The sequence below is a fragment of the Polyodon spathula genome, unplaced genomic scaffold (assembly GCF_017654505.1).
Source record: "Polyodon spathula isolate WHYD16114869_AA unplaced genomic scaffold, ASM1765450v1 scaffolds_1293, whole genome shotgun sequence".
NCBI lineage: Eukaryota > Metazoa > Chordata > Actinopteri > Acipenseriformes > Polyodontidae > Polyodon > Polyodon spathula.
The window spans coordinates 20,455-43,044 of record NW_024472776.1 but is presented as its reverse complement, the minus strand read 5'-3'; the positions used below and the strand labels follow the sequence as shown (position 1 = coordinate 43,044).

General features: G+C 38.8%; 1 protein-coding gene across 1 annotated transcript; it reads left to right on the top strand.

Moving 5' to 3' along the window:
* The first annotated feature begins 1,478 nt into the window (after positions 1-1,478).
* Positions 1,479-22,274, top strand: si:dkeyp-118h9.7 (sacsin). Its single transcript, XM_041242451.1, has 8 exons — positions 1,479-1,532; positions 3,203-3,318; positions 6,623-6,710; positions 7,487-7,598; positions 7,856-8,002; positions 8,549-9,989; positions 10,140-10,228; positions 10,451-22,274. Exons 2-8 carry the CDS (start codon positions 3,290-3,292, stop codon positions 21,313-21,315), a joined length of 12,771 nt encoding a protein of 4,256 aa, XP_041098385.1. The 5' UTR covers positions 1,479-1,532; positions 3,203-3,289; the 3' UTR covers positions 21,316-22,274.
* The last annotated feature ends 316 nt before the right edge of the window (positions 22,275-22,590 follow it).

Genomic DNA, 22,590 nt, shown 5'->3' with positions numbered 1-22,590 from the left:
TCTCCCCTCTACTCTGTAATAGAAGGCTTGCCACCCTCTCAAAAGGCTCACAGAAAGATACATCAATATTAGTGTATATTTTGAAGAGCAAAATGTTTGTAGAATTGAAATACATAACTAATATAACAAACAACTGTTGCAGAAAAGAGCAAATAGCAGCATGTGTAAATGGACGTATGACATATAAACTAAAGAATTTGAAAGTAGGTTTTAACAGACACATGAACAGCAGAGACTCAGTCATGAAATCAATAACTTAAGAAATGTGAAGTTGGATTGAGAGGATGGGCTGAGTTTTAAATCTAGTTTAAATTTGCCACCTAGTGGAAAATAAATAACATTGCACCATGAGAAGTTGGGTAGGGATTGTCTTGAATAATAAAATAACAATAACATCTTTATTTTTATATAGTGCCTTTCATAGTGGCCCACCATCACAAAGCGCTTTACAGAACTAGGCTGTGAACTGTGCATTATATGCATAGTCACTTACAAGGAGGTTAATAGACTTGCTCAGGATCACACAGTGGCAGAGACAGGATTTGAACTATGCAGAATTATGACTTGTCTGAAGGTTAAATATGACTAGCAGTTTGACTAACTGTCAGATTAAGTTTCACTTCTTTATATTTTTCCCTTAAGTTTCTGTTTCTGTAGATTTCATTTATGTAGGTAGTCAAGGCAGTGTTATTGCGGTCATGCATCCTGCCACACTGAAGAGGAAACAACCACTCCTTTCAACAGTCCTTTTAACATAAATCATATATTTAAATATATATATATATATATATATATATATATATATATATATATATATATATATATATATATATGACATAGATCTATATTAGGTCGTATCCAAAAGTGGGTTCCAAAAATAAGGGTGATTAATTGACCAACTTATTAAACAGTGGCTGGGGGGAGCTTCCAAACTAAACAGTGGCTAGCTTCCAATTTCATTTTCCCTATTTTAATCCATTGTGTACAATCATTTTAAATGGCTGTGATTATAATTACCCAAATACTGTTTATCTATCCGTCTCTTTATCAGTGTATCTCTCTAGCTTTCTCTCTCTCTCAATTCAAATTGTGTGTGTGTGTGTGTGTGTGTGTGTGTGTGTGTGTGTGTGTGTGTTTCTGTTATCTTTATATTTTTCACAGATTGTCAGCTTTTTCAGTTTAAAAAGGGAAGGGCAAAAAACAGGAAGTACTTGCAGACGGATATGTCCAAAAATTCTTTTTTCAGCAATGTTCAATATTTCATGGATGAAAGGGTTAGACTACTTATTTTAATTATCTTTAAACATTGTGAAATCTCATCCGCCCAGCACCCACTACCAAAAAAAAAAATGTTCCAACAAACCCGAGAAAACGCAACTGGAAAGCAGGCGATTTCTCTGGTATCACGTGGGCAGAGAGTTTGCAGAGCCGACCAATCACAGACAGAGAGGTGAGGTGATGTTGCAGAATGTCAAGATAAAGGTAATACTTTTGGGCAGAAAGGTTTTGATTCTTCATCGTCGCCACGCAAGGTACAGTGTGCTTTGGTTTTGGTAAATCCCATATATTATGACTTATCATAAGTTTTATATACTTCAAATTTAAACGTTCTTTTGCTGTAAGCAGCATGTATCAATTGTAATGAGAAATTATGCAATGCACATTAATAGGGGATTATTATTATTATTATTATTATTATTATTATTATTATTATTATTATTATTATTATTATTATTATTAATCCACCTGATATGTAAAAGTATATAAAAACGGCACAGGTGTACCTTCTTTTCTACCAGGTGTATATATTTACATGTTGCTTGAAGGCGGACAGGTTATTTTTCTGTTTATTAATGACTGTATTCATATAATTTACGATATTTGGAGTTGTTTTGCAGTCGTGCGCAAATGTATTAGACTTTCTGCACGAATACCGCTGGGTGGGAGAATTTCAATTTTCACTCAGTAATCGGTGATACAGAAACAATTAGACACTGTTAGACCACTTGGTGCATCGTAAATAACTTTTAAAAAGCCTCCAATATGTGCCATCTCTCTTACTGTTCTTTTTTTTTTTTTAATTAATTGCACGTGTGGTCTGTTAAAGTCATCAATTAAATTAGACAGAACAAAGTGGTGTTCTAATAAATTTGAACGCGATTGTTTTTTTTGTTTTTTTTAATTTATTTTTTGTTTTTTTGTCTTTCTCTCAACTGTAAAGTGTACAATATTATATGAGATTATCTCATTCATATAGAACGTCTGAATGGCGTCTCTGCCGACCACTTAATTACCCTGAATATTTTCAAGCATGTCGTTATTGTTATTCAATTAGGAAACACGTTGGCCGAGCCTGTGTTGCATCGCATAGCACTCATGAACGATGTATAACAGTACTACTAGACTGAAGTAGGCGAAATAGTATTCAAGGAAAAATTTGCGTGATCGGCTGCAATTGATCCTCCAAGCTGTAGATGGCATTGCAAAGACAAAAAAAAAACATACCGGAAAATAGAGTGGGACAACCCAAATGCTATTAATAGTCTGTTTCTTAAAGGGGAAGATGGCTTTTAAAATACTGTGTGGGCAAATTAGAATGTATAGGAAATATTTGTTTTAAAATGTGACTTTGAGTATTGAGAATAATAGTTTTAACAAGTTTAAAGAGTAAACATTGCTTTCTGTCTGGTTTAACTGGATAGTTTTTGTAAGGGAAGATGGCAAAGAAACACGGTCTAGTGTAGTAGCATTTAACAACTGCTCTACTGTGAGCACCTTGTTAGAGTTGCTTTAGAACGGGTTTTCAACCGGGGGTGCATCTAAGGGTCATAATCAAAATTCAAGTGAAAGCAAATAGTGATCTTAAATTGTTTTAATGGTATGTGTTATTGATATAAACAGAGAGTATTCTGCCTTGAATTGCAACTGTGGCACCATTCAGTAGAGCAGACATTGTAAGGGGGTACTTGAGCTGAAACGTCCAGACAGAAGGCGTACGGTTTTTAAAAAAGGTTAAAAACTTCTGGTTTAGAATATGCTACTGGCTTGTATATGAAATGACACACCTACTATATTTGCAGCTGGTTATAATCGTTAGACACCAGATGCATTGTTATATGAACCAAACTACACAAAACCAATCTAACGATTTTAAAAACTGAACTGATGTCTGTCATTTATTCTCTCCATTCCTGTCAATCAGTTCCAGAAGGCAGTGGATGCCCTCTGCTGGTGCAAGGCGGTACTACCAAATTGATTGCCAAGTCTTCTCTTGCATGCATCTGAAGAGATGAATCGAGAAAGAAAACGCTGTAAACGGTAAGCTTACAGTACCCTGCAACGTGGTTTTCTTTTTTAGTTTTCCTGGCAAAGTTAGCAGTCATGGTCAATAATGATCTTCGCAGATACAACAGCTCTGAAAAGCTCTGTACATATAAAAGAGGGTTTAAATGTATTATTTGTTTATTTTGTTATGTATTTAAAGTACAATGTTTTGTTATTGTTTGGCAGCGTGGACGGGGAAGCCCCATCCAGATAAAAACCTCATGCAGAAGGTGGCCATCTCCCGAGTTAATTTATTGATTAATTGTTTCTGATCGGGAGATGGTCACCTCTATAAAAGCCTGCAGTTTTCTGCGCTCTGGGTGGGAGTGGTTTGGAGAAAGAGAATGAGAGAGGAGAGCGAAACTGAAAGTAAAAAAAGGACCAGCCTGGCCTGAGTTAAAGTTTTGTGTATATGTATGTTAAAGTATAAGACGTGACCAGAAAGAAAGAAAAAACAAGTTTCAAGCCTTAGTTAAAGCCTTTAACTGAGGCTTTAAACATAAACCTCTAGTTTCACAGACCCTGATTAGCACTGACCTTGGAATGCCTAATGTTAGTTTAGGTAAACTTCCAAATGTTTAGTAGTTTTTGTTAGTTTGCATTAGCTTAACAAATGTGTACTGTAAACAGTGTTTTATTCAGAATTGGATTTCAAGGGAAATTTAAAAATAGCTACAATGCACCAACTCCCTTAAGAGATGTGGTGGCTGTAAATAAACAGATAAAGTACATACAACCACGCATACATACATACATTAAATAAAAAGAGAATCGCGAGCACCAAGTACTTCCCAAATTATTAACTTTTCAAGCTTTCACGAGGTAAAATATTACATATTAGAAACGTTTTCCATAAATCTAAATAAAGGGTGGTAATGTTTAGAAAACGAATGCAGCTGGATGTGAAACATGTGTATTAATAATGTCCAATCACAGTCTTGGAGGGCCATTCCACTCCAGGTTTAACAGGTACAATGAGTGAATGAACTACTTCAGGGTCTGGGTGGAGGTTTAATTGGTTTGATTAAACAATTTAGAACAGGGTTGGAACAAAGAACAGGACTGGATGGGTCAACTTTGACCACCCCTCACTTCTTGCCGTGCCAATATTCTCCTATACACAGATGCTTGCCACCCTATAATATATACTGCAGTAGGTATCAGATGTTTGCAATCCTGTAACCCTATAATATATACTGCAGTAGGTATCAGATGTTTGCAATCCTGTAACCCTATAATATATACTGCAGTAGATATCAGATGTTTGCAATCCTATAATATATACTGCAGTAGATATCAGATGTTTGCAATCCTGTAACCCTATAATATATACTGCAGTAGGTATCAGATGTTTGCAATCCTGTAACCCTATAATATATACTGCAGTAGGTATCAGATGTTTGCAATCCTATAATATATACTGCAGTAGATATCAGATGTTTGCAATCCTGTAACCCTATAATATATACTGCAGTAGGTATCAGATGTTTGCAATCCTGTAACCCTATAATATATACTGCAGTAGATATCAGATGTTTGCAATCCTATAATATATACTGCAGTAGATATCAGATGTTTGCAATCCTGTAACCCTATAATATATACTGCAGTAGGTATCAGATGTTTGCAATCCTGTAACCCTATAATATATACTGCAGTAGATATCAGATGTTTGCAATCCTATAATATATACTGCAGTAGATATCAGATGTTTGCAATCCTATAATATATACTGCAGTAGGTATCAGATGTTTGCAATCCTGTAACCCTATAATATATACTGCAGTAGGTATCAGATGTTTGCAATCCTATAATATATACTGCAGTAGATATCAGATGTTTGCAATCCTGTAACCCTATAATATATACTGCAGTAGGTATCAGATGTTTGCAATCCTGTAACCCTATAATATATACTGCAGTAGATATCAGATGTTTGCAATCCTATAATATATACTGCAGTAGATATCAGATGTTTGCAATCCTGTAACCCTATAATATATACTGCAGTAGGTATCAGATGTTTGCAATCCTGTAACCCTATAATATATACTGCAGTAGATATCAGATGTTTGCAATCCTATAATATATACTGCAGTAGATATCAGATGTTTGCAATCCTGTAACCCTATAATATATACTGCAGTAGGTATCAGATGTTTGCAATCCTGTAACCCTATAATATATACTGCAGTAGATATCAGATGTTTGCAATCCTATAATATATACTGCAGTAGATATCAGATGTTTGCAATCCTGTAACCCTATAATATATACTGCAGTAGATATCAGATGTTTGCAATCCTGTAACAGATGTTTGCTATAATATATACTGCAGTAGATATCAGATGTTTGCAATCCTATAATATATACTGCAGTAGATATCAGATGTTTGCAATCCTGTAACCCTATAATATATACTGCAGTAGGTATCAGATGTTTGCAATCCTGTAACCCTATAATATATACTGCAGTAGATATCAGATGTTTGCAATCCTATAATATATACTGCAGTAGATATCAGATGTTTGCAATCCTGTAACCCTATAATATATACTGCAGTAGGTATCAGATGTTTGCAATCCTGTAACCCTATAATATATACTGCAGTAGATATCAGATGTTTGCAATCCTATAATATATACTGCAGTAGATATCAGATGTTTGCAATCCTGTAACCCTATAATATATACTGCAGTAGGTATCAGATGTTTGCAATCCTATAATATATACTGCAGTAGATATCAGATGTTTGCAATCCTGTAACCCTATAATATATACTGCAGTAGGTATCAGATGTTTGCAATCCTGTAACCCTAGAATATATACTGCAGTAGGTATCAGATGTTTGCAATCCTATAATATATACTGCAGTAGATATCAGATGTTTGCAATCCTATAATATATACTGCAGTAGATATCAGATGTTTGCAATCCTGTAACCCTATAATATATACTGCAGTAGGTATCAGATGTTTGCAATCCTGTAACCCTATAATATATACTGCAGTAGGTGTCAGATGTTTGCAATCCTGTAACCCTATAATATATACTGCAGTAGATATCAGATGTTTGCAATCCTATAATATATACTGCAGTAGGTATCAGATGTTTGTAATCCTGTAACCCTATAATATATACTGCAGTAGGTGTCAGATGTTTGTAATCCTGTAACCTTCTAATATATACTGCAGTCGGTGTAATGTTTTTATCATGGGTAAGTAGTATATTGGTTGCTGTTTGTCGTACTTGAAGAGGCTGCAGTAAGAATGCTTCCGCTTCTGTTTCTTTTGTTAAGGAGAAGGTTCAGAGCCACAGCTCCCCCTTTCCTTGATTACCTGAAGGATATTCTGCGCCGATACCCAGACGGCGGACAGATTCTCAAGGTAAGGATTAGGGATGTACATTTTGGAGCATTTTTATGAACGTTTAAAAGTTGTGCTGGTGTCAGCATTTAAACCATGTCTACACACACACACACACACACACACACACACACACACACACACACACACACACACTTTATATTACATCCTGATGTATACTGATACCCTGGTAAGTATTTTCTAAGCAAAGAAACTCTAAGTAAGCACATAAGGTTTTAGCATCGCAAAGACTTAATAAATAAATAATAAATAAATAAACTAAATAAATAAATAAATAAATAAAAACACGCTCACCAAAGTATATGTTGTCAGTGGAGATAGAACTGTATACATATTCAACATAATATAGTATATAGTATAATGCTTTTAGAGTAGTTTGTTTCTTAAAGGTTCATATAGGCAGTGTGTGTGACGGAGGGGACACTATCACCAGCACTGTTTATTGATCAGTGTGATCTGGATTGATGCAGGGTGTTATTGTGTATTAGGCAGTGTGTGTCATTTTTTTAAAAACGTGTTTTAGGGGTTTTCTAACAAAAAATGGTACAACCCCCTTGGCCCACTTGCTGTTTTGCTTCTGAACTTGTAGAATTCCATTAAAGAACATTAAGGAACAAATTGTGAATGCCAGAGAACCTGTACTTCTTAAAACAAGAATTTAAATAATGCCAAACCCTCTCAAACTGATCTGATACAGAGGCGCCCAGGGCCAGACTTGCTGCACAGCATCCAGTGCACTGCATGAGTTTATGATGACATTGTTTTTCCATTGACAGGAACTGATTCAGAATGCCGATGATGCAAAAGCAACAGAGGTTGTTTTTCTGTATGATGAAAGGAATTATGGGACTGAAAACCTTTGGGAAGAGGACCTCCACACCTTTCAAGGTAAAATGATTAGTCTCCAGTAAAGGTGATGCAAAAATTAAGCACCGCAAGATAATTCTGCCAGGCATGAAGTTCAGAAGTATTTTTTAAACTTAGTCTTATTAAGAGACTGATCAATAACGCAGCTGATTTCACAAGATGCATGACAACTTTCCAGCTGTGTTGTGGCGTACGATCCTGGAATTTCTTTATCCTCCTGCATGTTGGCTGTATTATTAAAATCAAGCAGTTTTTTTTTAACATGCTGTTTTCCATAGGACCTGCCTTGTTGGCATACAACGACTCTGTGTTCACTGAGGAAGACTGGAAGGGGATCCAGGCTACAGGAAGGAGTGTCAAAAGCAAGGATCCCAATAGAATCGGTCGCTTTGGCATTGGGTTCAACTCTATTTACCACATAACTGGTAAGAACAGTGGCTGAACTTAATAATGGAATTAATATGTTACCCTTCTAAAAGTTTACCATGGTATTCTTGCAGTTTTCCCATGGTTATGCTATGTTTGCCAGGTTTTTTAATATTGTTTATCACACCTCTCTGGACTTTCCTGTGCTTACCTACGCTTTACCATGCTTTCACTGTGCTTTATCACACTTTGCTATGCTGTTACTTTGGTAAACGTGTATAAGGGTATTTTTATAATGTTATGGGATTATGAAAAATGTATAATGTTCGAAACACTTTAAACAATACTCCCAGACCGATGCAATTGCACAAAGATGTTTGTTTAGAAAATGTTTTATTATAGTAATGGCATTTGCTGAGATTTTTAAAATAAGAAGTTGCTCCAAGTAGAACAGAATGCATTTTGATGAAGCAATTCCTCGGTTGACTTTCAGCTGAATGCCAGCTTTCTGTTCTCGTAAACATACAGAAGTGTAAAAGAGAAAAAGGAATCCATCATGATTCTATCACAATGTCTTCTACTATCTTCCTCTTTTTTTCTTTAAGATCTGCCATGCATCTTCAGTGGTAAAAATGTGGGCTTCATGGACCCCCAGGAGAAATATTTTGACGATGGTGGCTACATGTGGTCCTTGGAGGATGAAGACGACCAAGAAGATCTACAGAAGCATCCAAACCAGTTTGAGCCACTGAAACAAATCCTGAGGGAAACTGGCAGCCAGACATCCTGGGATGACGTGCTCCGAGAACAAAACTTCCAGGGGACCCTGTTTCGATTTCCGCTGCGGGAACAGCTTTCGCAGATATCAGACAACTTGTACGACCAAAGCCGAGTCTTCGATCTCTTTGATTCCTTCACGGCTGATGCAGACATGAGCCTCCTCTTCTTAGAAAATGTAGCCTCCATCTCATTGAAGCATATTTACAGAGACGGCACAGTTAAGAACATTCTTACCGTCACAGCTTCACAGGAAGAAGTGACCCCTGGAGGCACAGATCAGGAGAGACTAGAACTGCTCTCGGGTGCAGATGCCTGCTCTGTTTTTAAAGTTATAACAAGTGAGAGTCCTGCTGAGCAGAAGAGCTGTAAGTGGCTGGTTTCTACCTTCACAGCAACTGGCAGCGTTTATGGTGAATTACACAAACTCGCTGAAAAGCTGAACTATCGGCCCTGTATTGGGCTTGCCTTCCCTTTGAATGAGGACCATGATGGAAAATTTAAAGGCCGTCTGAGCTGTTTTCTACCACTGCCTGACAACGACAGCAACACCACAGGCTTGCCCGTCCATGTGAACGCGTGTTTTGGGCTCACAGACAACCGTCGATACATCAAATGGGTGGAGGAGGACCAGAAGCACGATGAGGCTGCTCAGTGGAACGAACTCCTGGTTGAAAAACTCCTCCCACCAGCATACTGTCACATCATTCTGGATGCTATTGCCTTGACCCTGACTGGAGAACCGTTAATGAACCCATCAATGACCTATAACCTCTGGCCTGACCTGGACAGCATAGCCCACAAGGAACGTTGGGCGACAATGGCAAACATGATGGCCACAAGCTTGGTAGAATACAGGATTCTCTGTTCAGCTCACAGTTCCACAGATTGGATACATCCAGAAGAGGCTGTCTTTCAAGAACCTAGCGAAGATCCGGACATCATGACTGCTGTGGAGAGCTTTCTCTTATCCGAGGGGAAGCTGTTGGTCAAAGTTCCTAGCCATGTGTACCGCACAGTTCAATCTGTTAAAGAATACTGCATAACCATGGCAACCCCGGAATTTATAAAGAGAATTCTAAAAACCTGTAACTTGAATTCTATACCTCGTGATCAAAAGATCCCGCTGCTTGAGTTCATTCTCAGATGTGAAGATTCCCAGGGACTGAAAGGGATTCCATTGCTGCCTTTGAGCGATGGATCCTTCACTACTTTTCAAGCCTCCAACTATGGTGAAAAAGTTTTCATTGACAGTGAAGATTTCCCACGGTAAGCAGAGTGCAGTTTGTTTCTGATTCGGTAACTTTATCGGGTGCATTTCTTTCTTCTTACTTTCTTGAGAAGTATTTTTGACAAAATCAGAAAATGTAGAGTATTTTACAGTACCCTTTTAATACTAGGTTACTATTATCTATACAGGACACTGCTGCCCGGACTGGCAAAGAGGTTCATTTCTGATGATCTGAAGCCTACTGTTCTTGGCTCATTACGGAGATTGGCTTCAAAGAGTAAGAATCTTTTTACTGTCTTCTAATATTTCAAAATGAATGGAAACACAATGAATCTAAGCAGACACACTCTGCAAGTGAGTAAAATGGACATAAGAGCTTACATAATTTCTAAAACTCAAATCACTGGAAATGTTTACCTCAGTTTATTTTTCTAAAACTAAGTTCATGTGTGTCAAGTAACTGTACTCGACAGCCTTAAAAAAATTTTTTTTCTTTCAGATAACTTCAATCTTCAGTGTCTGAATGTGAAGCTAATCACTGAAAACATAAAAGATGCTTTCCCATTTAACTGGGCTCGTGGCTCGGACCACGTCACCTGGGATGCAAGAAACCACGTGGATAGATCAGACAAATGGCTCCCTCAGCTCTGGCATTTCCTAAAAGAACACTGTCCTACTGACCTTCGTCCCTTTGAAGGACTGCCAGTTATACCACTCAGACGCCAGGCTGAAGCAAAAGGGACAGTTGTACTGGCACGTCTAATAAAGAACACAACATTGATTTATCAAGAACTTAATGGCTGTCGTTTGCGAGATGAAATGGTGGCCCTAATCGAAAAGCTTGGAGGCACAGTGATCAAGCAGAGTGATGCGTTTCTAGACCATCCAAAGTTAAAAGACTACATATTCCTTCCATCTGTAAGCAACCTCTTAACCCTGCTTTCCAACCTTGGTGTTGATGCTGTTAAGAGTAAACTCTCCACTATGTCTGTGGAGGAAAGAAACCAGATAAGGAACTTTCTGTCTGAAGCAAACAGCTTTGTAAAAGCTGAGAAAAGTCTCATTTCTGAACTACCCATCTTTCACCAAATGCTGTCTCTCGCATCTCCCAATCAGGGTCTCATAGCTGCCACAAACTATGCAGCAATAAATTGTGATACATTGCCTAGAATTCCAGGTGACATAATCCTGCCTAAGACAGTCCTGAAGTGCACAGGTGAATGCGACAGAAAACTTCTCTTACAACTAAAGGGCAGCCTTTTGAGTGCCGCAGATGTCGCGCTGCAGATTGTAACAGAGGTTGAAAACGGCCTCTACAGGGAGTCTCACCAAAAGGACACAAATATGTTGTGGATTTTGAGAAACAGTGACATGCTTTTTAACCAGCAGGATCTAATTCGTAAGAAATGTGAAACACTGAAATTCCTGAATTCCAGAGGGACCGGAGTGCAGCCTTCAGCCCTGTTTGACCCAGAGGTGAAAACATTCAGAGACCTGTTCAGCCATGACTTCTTCCCATCTAAAGATTTTAATGAAAAGGGCGTTCTGAAGACCTTGCGTTGCCTGGGTTTGCGATCTTCGCTTGGAGACATTAGCGCCGATGAATTCCTAATAGCTGCACGAGAAGTGGATCGAGAAAAAAATGACCAAGCTCGCAAAAAGTCAGATGCTTTAGTAGCTGTTTGTAATGATACAGACGTTCTTTCCAAATTTTCCTCAAAACAGCTGGAAACTGTTTGCTCACTGGCATGGGTGCATATTGCAAAACCAACAAAAAAGCAAAGTTCTAATTGGTACAAACCTAAAGACATAAAGGACTCAAGTCTGGGGAGTTTAATCGGCTCAGTGATCACTCTTACTACACAATTCAACAGAAAGGCATGTCAAGCTTTAGGATTGACTGAACCTCCTCCACCAGCAAAAGTAATTGAAAATCTCAAAGTACTGTCTGAGAATTATAAAGAGGAAGATGTGTTTTCAATCCTGACAAAAGTGAACTCTATCTACAGTTACATTCAGAAGAACCTTGATAAGTTTACAAGTCTGACTGACCTTCCAATTTGGAATGGAGAGGGGTTTTCAGAGCCGAAAGACATTATTCTGGCTTACCCTAAAGAATTAGATCTGAGCCACTGCATGAAGAAGGTCCCACCAGAGTTATCAAAGTACAGTGATTTGCTGAAGAAGTGTGGCGTCAAGCCCTCGCTGAGCCCTGCCGAAGTGGTTAGCCTGCTGTATGACCTGCAGAAGAACATTGATTCCCGTACAACCAGTGCAAGGCCAGAGGAACTGCAGTTGGCCATTTCTGTTCTTGAGTGGATGCGGAAGACAAATCAAGATCTGGAAAGTCTAGGCTGTGAAAATGACCTTCCGGTTCCAGTACACAAGAAAGGAATGGAAGGGGATTTCTGTTTGCAGCCCTTGTCCAAAGTCTTGTATCGTGATATTTCACCAGAAGCATTGGATGACCTCCAGCAAGATGAAGAGGAGTTCCATGTTGTCCATAAGGAAATACTCCAGGCCACAGCAGAGTACTTGCATGTTCACAATCTCAGCACCAGGATACTCAAGCCAGAATTTATTGAACAGTGTGGGCAAAGTGAAGCCATAACTTTAAGAATAAAGAACATTCTCAAAGAATACGATGAGGAAAGCGACCTTTTCAAAGAGCTAATTCAGAATGCGGAGGATGCTAAGGGGACGGTCTGCTGTTTCTTGGTGGATATGAGGCAAAACGAGGACTCCCCAGAGAGTCTCATTGACCCGGGTATGGCGTCATGCCATGGTCCAGCACTCTGGTCCCACAACAATGAGGTTTTCACTGAAGATGATTTCAAAAACATAACTAAAATAGGGTCAGCCTCAAAGGAACATCAAGTTGAAAAGATAGGGAATTTCGGGTTGGGATTTAATGCAGTGTATCACATAACAGACATACCATCAATCTTAAGTGGCAAAACTCTGTTAATCTTTGACCCAAATGTCACACATCTCCAGAAACACATTAAAAGCAAATCTAACCCTGGAATCAAACTGGACCTTTCCAGAAGTGACCGTGTGCTCAAGAGATTTCCAGGCCAGTTTAAACCATACCATAACATATTTGGATGCAACATGAAAGCAGACCAATTTGATTACAAAGGAACCCTGATAAAACTCCCCTTCAGGACAACTGCAGAAGTTGAAAAGTCTGAGATAAGCACCAATTGCTATGATGAGCGCAGGATCCAGTCACTAGTAGATACCTTTAAAAAAACCTCTCAAAACATGCTGCTTTTTTTAAGGAGAGTTGAAAAGGTCAGTTTGGAAGTACTGTCCCAAACAGCAAGCACAGAGCACCAAAGCAGTGCCACCACAGTGCTGACTCTGACAAGAAAAGACATCTGCAAATATAATCTGGCAGACAACATCCCCTTCAGACACCTACAGCAGAATTCTGTTAGCAAACTGGAAAGCTTTAACGGAAAATGCAGAGGAATTATTGACGTTAATACTTTTAGTATTGTGGAGATCACATCCGAAGTCCCAGAAGCTTCACAGATGTTGCAGTACTGGCTAGTTCATTCCTGCTTTGGTGTTGGGAAAGCCCTGCAAATGGCCTGTGATAAAAGTCTTTTAGCCCTTCCGCTCGGAAGTGTTGCCGTTCCTCTAATCAAGAGCAAAGAAGCAATTGGGAAGTGGCGACCAGATACCGAAGCAGCTGTTGGCCAGGCCTTTTGTTTCCTTCCACTTTCTATCCATACTGGGCTCCCAGTTCACATTAATGGATCCTTCTCAGTCACTTCCAACAGAAAGAATATCTGGACCACTGGATTAAAGGGAGGTTGGAATGAAGCGTTACTACAAGATGCAGTCAATGTGGCATACGTAACAGTACTCCTACAATTACAAAAGATGTGTCAAGAAAGCAAGATTGAAGGCTACAACTATTACACATTCTGGCCCAACATGGACAAGGTTTTAAAGCCATTTGCTGCAACTGCAAAGGCATTTTATGAAGCCGTGGCAAAGGGATTTCAAGGCCACCCTTTAAATATCTTGGGTAATGGAAATGACTGGTGTGACATTGACCATGCACGATTTCTGGACTATGAAATCATCAACAGTGAGAAAATAGGGAAAGCAGCCAGTAAAGAATTTGCTGACCGGCTCAAGCAACCACTCCAGGCTGTGAATTTGCCAGATTGGGTGAGAAAAGGTTTTACAGTGAATGGACACGGGGACATCATTGACAAATACACTTATGACTGGATTAAATTCTACAGCGAAATAGTCTTTGACAACTTGCAATCCATGGATGCTTGTACAAGGAATGCATTAATTCTCCATGCAATTGACCTGAGAAACCCAAGCATTGATGAACTCTTAAAAGCTAAGCCCTGCATTCCATCTAGCAAGAGAGGGGAGCTGCAATATATTCATAATCTCATTCACCCAAAAGGAAAGGTTGCCCTCCTGTATGACAAAGAAGAAGGTAGGTTCCCCACAGGAGCAGAGGGAGATTTTCTTCATCCTGAGAGACTGACAAGACTAGAAACTCTTGGGATGATCAAAGACGAGGCCTCCATTTCCCAACTCATAGAGAGAGCGCAAACAGTGAAACATTTGTGGCAACAAAATAAAGCAAAAGCATACAAGAGAGTCCAGAACATTTTGGCATTGCTGAGCAATGTAAAGGTGAACAATACAGTCCAAGAAAAGATTCAGGATATTGTTTTTCTTCCTGCACACGCCCCCTTCTCTCCCTCGAACATTGCGTTGAAAAATGTCTGTCTTGAAAAACCAAAGGACCTGTACAGCCACAAACACAAGTGGCTTGTCAATATGATTCAACCAATATTGGCCAAAAATGAGTTAGGGCCAGACTTTAAAATCTCTTCAGAAGTCAAATCTATCTTGGGCTTGGACAAAGACCCATCCTTGGATACTGTGCTGTTGCAGCTAAAAAAAGCTTTGAAATGTTGCGACACGATACAGCCCACTGAAGTGAAGCAAATTGCTGAAAAATGTTACTCATTTCTAAACAAGCATCTAAAGGAGACACATTCCTGTATGAAAATCCTTGCTAGGGAACTGAACTTTAATTTTATCTTAGTTGAAGGAAAGTTTGTGTCCTTTGATAAAGTTGCCCACCAAGTGTCATTTGATGCTGCCCCCTATCTTTACAAACTGCCAGAAGAATACACAAGATTTGATGACCTCTGGAAATGTGTTGGCATTAAAAAGCTTTTCTCCCTCTCCGATTACTCCTCTGTGCTTCAGCAGATATCAGACACTTACAAAGGAAAACGCCTTAAGAAATCGGACCTTGAGCTCAGTCTGAGAGTGATTACAACAGGCTTTGGTGAGCTCCCCAAAGAGGATATCGATTCCTATGAAGCCCAGAAAATTTTGCTTCCGGACAACAAGTGTGTGCTTCGACCAGTCAGCAAGCTGCACTACAATGACACACCCTGGCTGGAGCTTGGTGAGAATAAAGTTCTCTGCCACAAAAGCATACCCCGTGAAGTTGCTCTCCGCCTAAAAGTACAAACCACAAAACACAAAGCCCTGGCTGATATGACAGTTGATCCGTTGTCACGCTGGATGAAGCCATTTGGGGCCCATGAAGAGCTTACGGCGCGGCTGTCGAACATTATCAAGGCATACCCGTCCAAGAAAGATATACTGAAGGAGCTAATACAGAATGCTGATGATGCCAAGGCAACCGAAATACATTTCATTTGGGACCAAAGACACCACCCCACTAAAAAAACTTTTGGAAAGAAATGGATTCCACTGCAAGGGCCTGCACTGTGTGTCTACAACAACAAAAGATTTACAGAAGCAGACTTTGAAGGAATTCAGCAACTGGGAGAGGGAGGAAAAGGAAACAATCCAGAAAAGACTGGAAAGTACGGACTGGGATTTAACTCCGTCTATCACCTAACTGATTGCCCTTCTTTTGTTTCGGGGAACAGTCGCCTGTGTGTGTTTGACCCCAATGTTGCCTACCTGCAGACTGCTACAAATAGAGATCCTGGTGGTGAAATAGCCATTAACAATGAGTTCAAAAGCACGTTTTCAGATGTTTATGATACCTACCTGCCCTCATTTTGTGACCTTGACAAGGGCACACTGTTTCGAATTCCTCTTCGAACACCTGAAATGGCTTTAAAGTCAAAAATAGCAAATGCACAGGTTGTAAACGATGACGATATCGACAGTTTGGTTGATGTGCTGAGGGAAGACTCGGACAGTCTCATACTGTTTTTAAACAACATACAGAAAATAACCTTCCAAAAACTTGGAAGAGAAACCAACGAACTGGAGCCACTATTGACTGTGGAAATGAAGATGCCTGAAGAGAGTATGAAAAAGAGAAAAGACTTCCAAGAAAAAATACAAAAGATTGCAGATCTTAAAACTGAACTGGCAGATATAGAGCCCTACCAGACTGTGTATAACATTGAAATTCACTGCAAAGACAAAAGTCCAACACAGTGGATACTGGCAAAACAAGTGGGCATACAGGAGGAGAAGATTCGTGCTTCTATGCAGGACCTTAAACTGGATCGAATGCTATTGCCCCATGGAGCTATTGCAGCAAGTCTGAATTCCTATGTCAGAGGCAGAGCCTTCTGCTCTCTTCCCCTGCCAGTTGAAACCGGACTCCCTGTTCATGTCAATGGGAACTTTGCAGTTGATTTTGCCAGGAGGGACCTCTGGAAACAAGATGGGTCGAGTGTGAAGACTGAGTGGAATAAAAACTTAAAGATCCATGTAATTGCTCCTTTATATGGTGACCTCCTTTCATACATAATTGGGCATTTGTTTAAGGACAGGGAAAAGACTTTGAGATTCCAAAACGAAATGTTTTGTGAGAATCACCTTGAGCAATGTTTAAGAATTTTTCCTTGCATGTTTGAAATCCTACACCCACAGTGGCAAGAAACAGTTTACCAGGTCTACAGGTCTATCCATGCTAGGAAACAGGAGGTTATCCCTTTATTCAGGTCAGAAGAAGTTAAAATTAACACCTATACAAAAAATATGCTGACTGTTTCCTGGTCTAGTGTTGGAAAGGAAAACTGTAACGAAGAACCACACTTCATGACTGAAACATGCATGGAGGAACAAGTCATGACTTTACAAAACATGGACATGAAATTGGTTCTCCCCTTTGAAACATTGAAAAGAATATTTGAAGGCTTTAAAAAAGCAGGAACAAATGTTACTTCCCTGAATCCAGAATCTCTTAGGAAGTTTCTGATGGCCCATCCTTTGTTGAACAAAAAAAGCCTTTCTGTACCTGTTAATGAGTCTCCAATGAAAAAGATAAGACAATTAAACATTCTTTTAGAATATTGTCTTAAGGACGTCAGTGAAAAAAACAGAAACTGTCTAGAGGGCTTGCCTCTTTTATTAACTCAAGACAACATTGTAAGGAGGTTTCAGTTGGGAGCACCAAAATATACTTCACAATTTCATGATTTGTTCCCAGATTTAAAGCATTTGTTTGCAAACTGTCATACCGCTGAATCTACACTGAAAGAGATTGGATTCCTGAAAGCTTTCACAGTCGCTGAATCTGCGCAGTTTATCAGAGGAAAATTGTCCCGGGAAGTCACTGACGATGACTGTCACTCTTGGCCAATTTTACCAAAAAAAGATGAAAAGTGGATAAAAAAACTGTGGGAATATTTCCTTAGACAGTTTCACATCTCTGGGACTTCAAAAGAGGGAAAGAAAGCAGATGCCTTTAAGGAGCTGAAAACCCATTTTGCAGATCTTGCAATTCTACCTGTTTTAAATCTAAGACAACCTAATGAGAAGATCCTGACATCTCTGAATCGTTTGCAAAATGTGGTTTGTAAAGCAGAGCTCGGCACAATTGCCAATCTCCTCTCAAAAATTGGCTTTGCCCAATTTGACAGTTTCCTGTTAAAATTTGATCTTGCATATCATGTAATCAGGCCACATTTATTACAAACAGGAGAACATTCCTTAGTTCTTGACCAGCTGACTCGTAAGAAAGAACTACAATGGAGTCAATTATCCAATTCAATGGAGTACAATAGAATGCTACAGTTCTTTTCTGAAGGACTGCAGAAGTGCAAGGACAAGCAATCATACAAGAACAAGTTCAGATCCTTACCTCTCTTTGAAATGACACAGGGGTGCCGCCAAAGCATTGACGGGTTTAAATCTGTCTACATTTTGAAGTCAAAATATGATGTGATCTGCCCAGAGTTGTACCAGGTGGATAGGACTATTGCATTTCTCAAGGATACTCCTTTCAATCAAGAACTGGCAGAAGAATTGGATATCGAAGTAATAAATGACTTGGAGTTTTTCACCTCTGTAATTCTCTGTAAACTTCAACAACTGTCAGAGTCGCAAATTCTTCATGCAATAAACCTGCTGTTGAAAATAATCCACGACTATCATATACAATATCAGAAAAACAAAAATCTGATCACCTCTGTTCTCAAACCAGTGAAGTTTATCCGAGACATGCATGGTAGCCTACGGGAAGCCTCTTTTTTCTATGATAAAGAGGATCCGCTTTTCAAAGTAATGGATTTAAAGGAGAAATTTATTCCTCAGTCCTTCTTCAAAAATGTACAACCTGAATACATGTTCAAAATGTTACTGATAGACCTTGGGATGAAGATGATCCCATCACATGATGACCTAATTGACTTTGCAACTTTAGTTGCTCAAGATGCTGCAAAGGGGGCTCCTATGAAAACCCTGAAGCCAAAAACAGATGCTTTACTTGATGCTCTCTTTAAGATTGATGAAAAGAAACTTGATGCAGATTTCCTTGAAACACTGTCCCATATTAAATTCATCTACCCCCATAAAGTGCCTAAGGAATTGTGTGCCTTGCATTCTCCATATGTTAAGAATAACCAGTTTATTGCATTGAAGGGGTCGATGGTAAGACAATGGCAAAATGATGATGAACTAGTCTGGACCTCCATGCCAATACTACATTTTCAGAGCACAGCTGGAATACTAAAGAAGTCTGGCACCTTGTTTCTACCCCCGCAAGACTTAGTTCTTCAAAATCTTAAAAATGTTTCAGGAGTTGACTGCAAAACTGAACCAGTTCTAAAAACCAGAACAAAGGTCATGATAACAGCATATGTCTTTCTTCAAAAAAACCCATTCTACGATCCCAAGTCTTTATCAGACTTACCAGTTATTCTGGTAGAAGACAACACCCGTTTGGTGAAATCAAACCAGGTGGTACTGTCATTAAAAAATGACAAAGAATTCCGGCCATACCTGTACGAACTTCCATTTGAACTGGGTACTTACAGGGATTTCTTCCAAGGGATTGGTGTTTCTAAGAAAGCTACACCAGTCCATTTCTGCTCAGTCTTGAGAGCCCTCTATGAGGATACCAAGGGCATGAACTGTTTACAGCCAAACCAGGTAAAGACTGCAAAAAGGGCTGTTCAACATCTTTTCAAAAGTTTGCTGAAAAATTCTGATAACCAAGACTTTCAGTTACTGAAACCACTGTATCTGCCTGCTACTGATGGAAAGCTATACGAGTCATGTAGCCTGTACTACAATGACCGTGTTACCACAGGTTCCAAAACCAACCTGAAATCCTTGGAAGAAAAGTTTAAATTTTTGGTTAACCTGAAAGATTGTCATATTAAATGGAATGTCTACACGATCCAGAACCTTTTCAAACTACTGCCAGAAGAAATAAGACCCAAGATGTTTTCGCATATAACCAAGGAAAATCTAGAAGAATCAACTTTGAGGCTTTGTCTGCTTGGGGAGAACTGTGATTTTCGGTGTCGGCTGCTGAATCTCCTAGTGTCCACGAATTTCACTGAAGGTGTGATTTCTCTTTTGAAAGGGCAGAACGAAGGCCAGGAGACCGTATCAGCTAGTGAGCTGAAGAAGGTCTTTTCTAAAATCAGTATCACCTGCTGCGAGAAGCTTGAAACTGTTCTGGTTTACAACGCTGAACATTTGAAGAATACCAATATTCAAAAACAAGTCTACCTCCAGAAAGACAAGGACGGCCACTGTGATTTTTTTGTAGAGCACCAGGATGGTTTTCAAGGAAGGAAGATGGTGAAAATACCAAAAAGTATTGCCCAAGAAATCAATGTGTTGCTTAAAAACATGTTGACTGAAAATTCAATGTTCATACTCTTTGAAATGCTCTGCTGTGATGACCCAGAAGATATTTACAGTGTACTGGTTGAGAATGACATCCACTCTTTTAATTGTGAAGGGGACAGCTCGTTTAATTTACCTGATCCTGGAGAAGTCATTCCGAATTACTTATGGGACCTTCTTGAAATGGATTTCCTCAACCATTTTGAAAAGGGAGATTTTGTTGGCTACTTAGATCCTTCTTGGCCAGAGGAAGTTTATCTTTATGCAGTTGTAGTAGAGTGTCTGGGCATGCGGAAGAGAGCAGATGGTGAGGTGCTGATGTACCGAATCCAGATAGGTAGTGAAAACATTCTGGAAGTCACTAAAACTGATATTTATCAGTTTAAGAGGAACAAGGGGGTCAACAACAACTGCAGAGATCTTGTCCCTGTTGCACCTGGAGAGGAATCGAATGAAATCCCAGTTGGGAAGTTTTCAAAGTCATTCGATGAAATTAAAAAGGAAATCGACGAGTACTTTGAAAAAATATCAAAACTTCCAAAAGAAGAGCGAGTCAAAGCAATCCGAAGGCTTTACTTAAAATGGCATCCTGACAAGAATCTGGATAATTCTGAGCTCGCTACTGAAGTCTGCAAGTATATTGAGCAGTTGAAAGAAGGGAGACGAGTGTCAACTAAGCAAGGCAAAAGTCAAACATCTGAAAACATTTTCAAAACCTGGAGTAGTCAAGCACGGAATCACAAACGAGGGAGGTCAGATTTTGAGCATAGATATTCTTCCGGGAATTATGACTTCTTCTTCAGTTTTCAGCACAGATACCAGCCAAAACCTGAAGAAGCAAAGAGGTGGTTTAAGCAAGCACAATGTGACCTTTCTGCTGCTTCCGTTGATATAGGCCAGTCAACAACAGAATGGGTCTTCTTTAAAGTACACCAAGCCGTGGAAAAAGCTCTCATAGCAGCCCAATACAGGAAAGATGGAAGGTACACCAAGGATCAGAATATTGTAGGGCTGGCAAGAACAGTCTCTGCATTTCATGGCAACCTCAGTGAACTAATAGATATTGTGTGCAAACTAAAGCAACACGGAGTAGACAACAAGAAGACCCAATATCCAAACTGTCACGCTGCTCCCAACATTCCCAACGGACAATTCCCTTCAGATAAGGAACAGGAAGTGCTGGAGCTTGGAAAATCTCTTCTGGCCAAAGTACGGGACTATATCTCCTAATTTAATGATATGCATCAATAACTTAAATAGAATCAAGGCTAAAACTTACAAGCAACTATTACTTTTTACTCTTAAATTATATACAGTGCCCTTGACTTGAGCTATGTACTCCCTGATAATTCTACTTTTTTATTTTTTTATTTACCAATTCTAAATTACTTTTTGACTTGAACACAAAGTGCAAAGACTAGTTTCATCCATATGGTGATAACTTTACTGCTTTTGTTTTGACTCCTTTTGAATACATAACAACAGCAGTTTAAAGACTATTTAACACATATTTGTCCTGCAATATAAACTTGAAGGCCAATTCATTTTATTATTATTATTATTATTATTATTATTATTATTATTATTATTATTATAAGTAGTGGTATTTCTTTAACCATTTAGCTCAAATTAATGCTCCTATTTTTTTCACAGCTTCAGTCAGTTATGTATATTCTATTTTTTTCTACACTTTTTCTTTATTCCTTAGTAAAACCTCTTCTCATGTTGCATTGTGGGAAATAATATTATGTTAGTATTACTGGTCCTGAGATGAAAGAGAAGAAACAGTATTAAAGCTGATAGCATTTATAAGTCTCCAAAAGGTCTCATTATCAGGTAAACTGGATTTAAGAAGAATAGATGTACAGATTGTTTTTTTTCTTTTTTTAAATAGACTTGTGCAAAGAGCCCCTGTGTACACATTAGTTGTTTCTAGTTCGTTGTGTAATGTTAAAATTGGGTCTTTTTCCTTTTTTTTTGCCCTGGAGTAAAATCTTAGCAAATGTCTTGATAATTATTAGGGAAATGTAGAACCATTTTTAATTTTTTAATTTGCTTTGACAGTGATACTGTATCTTTTTTAAAATACACTGAATTAATATTGCTTATTTTGTTTTGTATTCCTGAAACTGACAGGATCCAGTAACATATTATCCTGTAATACAATAAACTTTAGAATTGCATACAGATCAGTGTTCTGTGTGTTTGTTTTTCTTCCTAGGGGCTCCTAATATGTGAAATTATACAAATTCTGGTGAATAAATCTACCTGCAACTGGTTTATCTTTAGTCTTGGAGTTTCACAGTACTTCAGAAGGGTACATTTTTGGTTAAAAAACAGATGGTGCATCTGAAGCATGCAAATTAGTGGTTATCCTAAGGAAATACTTTATTAATTTGCACAATATGAATTGTATTCCTGCTTTGTGATCCCATTCCGCAGCATCTTTATGGATTACTGTTTCCACTCTGTGTGGAATGTTTATATCACCAGCAATAACGAGTA